Consider the following 6,841-nt stretch of genomic DNA (forward strand, 5'->3'; position numbering starts at 1 on the left):
AATATGTAGAGTCAAGCTTCAAAGATACTAATTTACTGGCTAAATTATAGCTGAGTTTTAATAACTGAGAATATCTTCTTCTTTTTTTAAAGCATTGGATTCGTTTGGAGATTTTCCCAGATGTTCTTGTTCATAGATTAAAAATGATAGTAGATCCTGCTGACAGTAGCTACATGCCATCCCTGGTTGTAGTGTCAGGTAATTGAATTAGTTTACGCAAAAAGAAGTAACTTCTATCATATGATAAAAACTCCTTTGTCTGATTACCTTTTTCTTTCCCCTAGGTGGAAATTCTCTAAATAACCTAATTGAACTAAAGACTATCAATATTAACCCCACTGACACCACTGTGCCCCTTCTGAGTGACTGCACAGAAGTAAGTAGCCATGAGACTGTTCCTTTTTTCATGATTAGCAGATGTTTCAGTGGACTCTTTCGGGCATTTTTATATTAACACTGAGTCCACCTCCCCACCCCCTTTAATTAATTAATTCGTTGTATTTGTTTTAAAATTTGCATTTGCAACTTATCAGCTTAAAAGAAAAGAAACTAAGTTTCCTTCTTTTTATCTTTGTTAACAAACGAGGGTAAACAGTAAAAGTAGAGACTGGTTTTCAGAGTGCTGTTTGTACGTAGCACAGCTGCTTCCACATGTCATTTTCATTAATGGTGGTGGTTTTTCTGATCTTATGCTTTACCGTGAAATTGCATTTTTGTTATTACACCCTTGCATCAGTGCTGAACTATTTACTTGTTTTGGTTGCTAATAACAATTTCAAAATCAGTTCAGATTTATTGTATGACATGACAGTTTGAGAGAAATAATGAGATTTATTTTAAACCATACCCACACATTCTGTTGTTGTTATGTGCCATCGAGTCGGACCCGACTCAATGCGACCCCTCCTTGGGTTTCCGAGGCAGTGTCACTACGGAAATAGATTGCCCCATCTTCCGTCCGAGAAGAGACTGGTGGATTTGAATCACCAGCCTTCTGGTTAGTAGTCAAAGTGCCTTAGCCACTATGCTACCAGAGCTCCCACCCACACATTCTAGGTAATTGTAACTCTTTCTGAAGTCTTGCAGTATTCTTTCCACACAGTTTTTCGACACTATTTTAATAAAGTAAATTTAATATGCTTAAAATAATATAATTAAGGTAATTTTATGTACTACTTATACTATTGTGAGGACAAATTAAATTGTACGTGATAGGACATGATAGAAAACCCATTGTCATCGAGTTGATTCCCCCATTGGGTTTCCAAGGCTATGAATCCTAACGGAAGTAGATTGCCTCATCTTCCTCCTGTGGAGCAGCTGGTGGCTTTGAACTACTCACCTTTTGGTTAGCAGCCAAATGTCTTACTCACTGTGCCACCAGAGCCCTTAGTGCATGATAGTGAATAAGAATATCAAAACTTGATTTTTCCTTACTTACAGTAAACTCTAAAGCTTATTGTTAGTATGGAGTTTATAAATTATTAAGTGCAGTTCACCATTCATTGAATGTACTGAATTATTTTGTGATGTGTTGATTTATTAATTAGTAATTAATAACAGTTGTGGTAATAAATGGGCACAATTTAAAAGTGAAAGATACTGAATTTTTCTGAGAAAAGCATATTATTGAATTTTAGTGAATTTATAATAACTTGTAAATGAACAATGCAGCTTGTAAGGTATTCTAGTTATGCTTTTGAGTATATTTACATTTTAGTTAAGTCAATAACTACTTTTCTTCCAAAAGGAGCCCTAATGGTACATTGGGTAACTGTTCAGCTGCTAACAAAAATGTCAGTAATTTGAACCCACCGGTTGCTCCATGGGAGAAAGATGTGGCATCTGCAAAAATTAAAGCCTAGAAAACCCCATGGGGGTGTAGTTCTACTCTGTCTTACAGGGTTGCTGGGAAATGGAATGGACTTGATGCCACTGGGTTTGGTTTTTTGTTTTTTGCTTCTACAGAGCATTGTTCATAAAAGGTGGTCTTAATCCAAGGAATTTTCTATTCAAAATAATTTTATTCTATAATATTTGATAAATACAAAACAGTGTATATGATGTATGTAAGAGGTATAAAACATTATGAATAAAATAAATTTCTGATGAGCCTACCAAACCCTCAATCAAATTAAGAACTAGAGTATTTCCATTCCTAAGAAGGTACTAGCACTGCCTTTTCTATAATAGTGATTTACTAAAAGAATTTCCCAACATAACCAAAAGTAAAATAGTATACATAAACCCTTATGAATTTTTCACCCATCCTTAATATTTATTAACATTTTTGACAGTTGCATTTCACTCTTTCACTGAGCTCTCTTTCCTATTTTTTCCCCTGGAATATTTAAAAGGAAGTCCTGGGCAATGCTTAAACACCGTAGTATTCATATTGAATAGATAAGACCTTAAAATATAGCTCCAGAGCCATTATCACACCAAACCAAACAACGAAACCTTAAGTGCTGTTGTGTCTCCTTTTCTCATGGTGACCCCATTTGTGTCAGAATAAAATTATGCTCCATTGGGTTTTCAGTGGCTGATTTTTCTGATTTAAATCTGAAAAACCTGAAAGTAGGTTCTTCTGAGTTGTCTCTGAGTAGACTTGAACTTCCAGCATTTTCATTAACAGCTGAGTATATTAAACATTTGAACCATGATTGTTTTATAAAACCATATAATATGCAGTCATTGTTCAAGTTTGCCATTTATCCCATTTATCTTTGCTAAAGGAGCCCTGGTAGCATAGTGCCTAAGGCTGCTAACCAGAAGGCTGCCAGTTCAAACCCACCAGCCACTCCTCGGAAGGAAGGTTGGGGAGTCCTACTTCCGTAGTGATACTGCCTCGGAAACCCAAGGAGGGGTCGCTATGAGTCGGGGCCGACTCGACGGCAAATAACAACAACAACAACAACAAAGAAACTGTATCATTTTCCTCAGAATCCTTTTATTTTCAGTTTGACATTTGTATTCACATGGTTTTGTTTACCTGTTACTATAGTTGTTAGGAGCTCTGGTGGTGTAGTTCCTAAGGCATTTGACTGCTAACCAGAAGGCTGGAGGTTCAAGCCCACCAGCCACTCCTCAGAAGGAAGACTGGGCAATCTACTTATGTAGACACTGCCTCGGAAACCACGGAGGGGTTGCTATGTTAAGTGCTATCAAGTCAGTACTAATTCATAGCAGCCTAGTGTACAACAGGACAAAACACTGCCCAGTCCTATGCAGTTCTCACAATCATTGTCATGCTTGACCCTATCATTGCAACCACTGTGGTAATCCATCTTAGTGAGAGTCTTCCCTTTTCTCTGTGACCCTCTACTTTACTAAGCATTAAATCCTTTTATAGAGACTGCTCCCTTTTGACAAGATGACCAAAGTACAGAAGGTGAAGTCATTTCATGTCCTTAGAGGATATTGATGGAATTTGGATCAGGGGGATTGCACTGAGTCTATAAATTGCTTTGGATAGTTTTGACATTTTCACAAGGTTCAGTCATCCTGTTCATGAGCATGACAGATTCTTCCATTTATGTAGTTCTCTTATAGTTTCTTTTAGTAGTGTTTTACAATTTCCTTTGTATAGGTCTTTTGTGTCCCTGGGAAGATTTATTCTTAAGTATTGTATTACTTTGGTAGGAATTATAAATAGTATAAAAGAGATCTCTTTGTTGATGTAGAGGAATCTGACTTTTGTATGTTGATCTTGTATCCTGCCACTTTGCTGAATCTTCCAGTTAGTTCCAATAGTTTTCTTTTCAAGTCTTTGGGTTTTGTATGTGTAGTATATCATCTGCAAATAGAGGTAGTTTTACTTCTTCTTTGCCAACTTAGATGCCTTTTATTTTTGCTTCTTGCCTTACTGCCCTGGTTGATGTTGAAAGAAGTGGTGGTAGAGGGCATACTTGTCTGATGCCCATTCACAGGAGGAATGCTTTGAATCTCTCTCCATTAAGAGTAATGTTGGCTGTTTCTTTTGTATGTATGTCTTTTATTGTGTTTAGGAATTTCCCTTCTGTTCGTATTTTGCAGAGAGTTTTTATCAGGATTGTCTGTTGTATTTTATCAGTGACTTCTCGGTACTGAATAAAATGATCATGTGGTTCTTTTCCTTTGTTTTATTTGAGTGATGGATTATGTTACGTGTTTTACTAATGTTGACCCATCCTAGAATACGGGTATGAATCTCACTTGTTCATCTTATGTTATTTTCTTGATATAGTGTAGGATTCTGTTGGCTAGGATTTTGGTGAACATTTTCTGTCTCTATTCATGAAGGCTGTTAATGTATAATTTTCCTTTTTTTGTGGTATCTTTACCTGGTTTTAGTATCAGATTCATGCTTGCTAAATAGAATGTAGTTGCAAGTATTTCATTCTTTTCAGTGTTCTGCAGTAGTTTGACTAGGCTAAGTGTCAGGTCTTCTCTTAATGGTTGATGGAGTTCTCCAGTGAAGCTGTCTGAAGCAGAACTTTATTTTGTGGGGAGTTTTTGTTTTGTTTTTATGATCAGCTCAATTTCTTCTTTTGTAATGGGCCTGTTAAAATTTTCTACCTCACTCAGTGTTATTTTAGATAGGTCTTATGTTTCTAGAAATTTGTTCATTTTTTCTAGGTTTTCAAATTTTTTTGATTACAGTTCTCCATAAACCAGAAAAAAAAAAACCCAAGCTCATTGCCATCAAGTCGATTTGACTCATAGTGACCCTTCCTTGTGTTTCCAAGGCTGTATTTCTACAGAAGTAGATTGAAAAGAGAAGGAGTCAGCCACAGGGACCCAGGTGAAGAGAGGGAACCCAGGCCATGCCCCACAAGCAGTGAGGTGGGAAGCCGGGAGAGGACAGAAAAGGCATAGGGGACCAGAACAGATTGAGGAGTCAGACTCAGGGACCCAGGTGAGGAGAGGGAACCCAGGCCACACACCATAACCAGCGTGGCAGGAAGCAGGAAGAGGGCAGAAAAGGCAAGGGGGACAAGCAGCGTGGCAGGAAGCAGGAAGAGGGCAGAAAAGGCAAAGGGGACCGGAAAAGAGCAAGGAGTCAGCCACAGGGACCCAGGTGAGGAGAGGAAACCCAGGCCACGCCCCACAAGCAGCGAAGCAGGAAGCAGGGAAGACAGAAAACGCAAAGGGGACTGGAACAGATCGAGGAGTGGGCTACAGGGACTCAGGTAAGGAGAGGAACCTCAGGCCACCTACCACAGGCAGCGAGGCGGGAAAGCAGGGAGAGGACAGAAAAGTCAAGGGGGACCAGAACGTATTGAGGAGTCAGCCTCAGGAATCCAGGTAAGGGTGGTTGGAGGGGTTTCCAACAGCTAAGGGAGACAAACTTGTCTGTCAGTTTGTCCTACTGTGGTGACGTGTTGCTGTGAATCTTGAGACTGTGCCACTGGTGGTTCAACCCAGTAGGGTGCACCTGTTGCACAGGTATCAGCCTGGCTTGCAGACTGAGACAGACTAGGAAGAAGGAGGAGGCCATCCACTTCTCAAAGAACTGGCCAGGGAAAACCTAGCAGAGAAACACTGTCTGATACATTACTGTGCAACTTTATGAATAATCTAGAAACATTGTCCAGTACAGAGGAGGAAGATGAGTCACTTAGCTTAGAAAGCTCTCAAAGTAGGACTGGGCAAGAGCCGCATTATCAGGGTAAAATCAGCCTTACTCATATGGATAAGGTAAAGCTTTCGAGACCTCCATTTGCTGACGTGGCACCACTCAAATTGAGAAATAGCTGCAAACATCCATTAATAATTAGAACGTGGAATGTACCAAGTATGAATCTAGGAAAATTGGAGGTTGTCAAAAATGAAGTGGAACGCATAAAGATTGATATCATCTTAGGCATTAGTGAGCTGAAATGGACTGGTTTTGGCCATTTTGAATCAGACAACCATATGATCTACTATATTGGGAACGACAGTTTAAAGAGGAGTGGCGTGGCTTTCATCATCACGAAGTGTGTTTTAAGATCTGTCTTGAAGTACAATGCTGTCAGTGATTCTGGACTTAACCAGATGGAACACACAGGAATCAGACTAACTACATCTGTGGCAAAAGGAGACAGAAAGGCTCAATATCTTCAGCCAAAATCAGGCCAGGATCTGATTGTGGAATAGACTGTCAACTGCTCACATGTAAGTTCAACTTGAAGTTAAGGACAATTAAAACAAGTCCAAGAGAGCCAAAATATGATCTAGAACATATCCCTCCTGAATTTAGAGACCATCTAAAGAATAGATTTGATGCATTGAACACCATTGACCAGAAACCAGAAGAATTGTGGAATGACATCAAGAATATCATCCATGAAGAAAGCAAGAGGTCACTAAAAAGACAACAAAAGAAGGGAAGACCAAAATGGATGACAGAAGAGGCTCTGAAACTTGCCCTTGAGCAGAGTAGCTAAAGCTAATGGAAGAAATGACAGGATAAAAGAATTGAACCGAAGATTTCAAAGAGCAGCTCAAGAAGACAAAGCCAGTTACTATAATGAAATGTGCAAAAGACCTGGAGTTAGAAAACCAAAAGGGAAGAACATGCTCAGAAATTTTCAACCTGAAAGAATTGAGGAAGAAATTAAAGCCTTAAATTGCAATATTGAAAGATTCTAAGGGCAAAATATTGAATGATGCAGGGAACATCAAAAGAAGATGGAAGGAGTACACAGAGTGACTGTAGCAAAAAGACTTGCTCGATCTTCATCCATTTCAGGAGGTGGCATATGATCTAGAACCTATGGTACTAAAGGAGGAAGTCAAAGCTGCAGTGAAAGAATTGGCAAAGAACAAGGCTCTGGGAATTGACAGAATACCCATTGAGATGTTTCAACAAATGGAT

At 39.0% G+C, this 6,841-nt stretch overlaps 1 protein-coding gene across 1 annotated transcript in view; it reads left to right on the forward strand.

Moving 5' to 3' along the window:
• HERC2 (HECT and RLD domain containing E3 ubiquitin protein ligase 2) overlaps positions 1-6,841 on the forward strand; it is a 554,454-nt gene that overhangs the window by 339,431 nt on the left and 208,182 nt on the right. The window contains exons 51-52 of the mRNA XM_007945978.1: positions 93-198; positions 285-376. Coding sequence (XP_007944169.1) covers positions 93-198; positions 285-376 — 198 coding nt within the window. The remainder of the gene's footprint in view (positions 1-92; positions 199-284; positions 377-6,841) is intronic.

Source organism: Orycteropus afer, unplaced genomic scaffold, assembly GCF_000298275.1.
Source record: "Orycteropus afer afer isolate SDZICR_OR568_19922 unplaced genomic scaffold, OryAfe1.0 scaffold00146, whole genome shotgun sequence".
In the NCBI taxonomy this organism is placed as follows: domain Eukaryota; kingdom Metazoa; phylum Chordata; class Mammalia; order Tubulidentata; family Orycteropodidae; genus Orycteropus; species Orycteropus afer.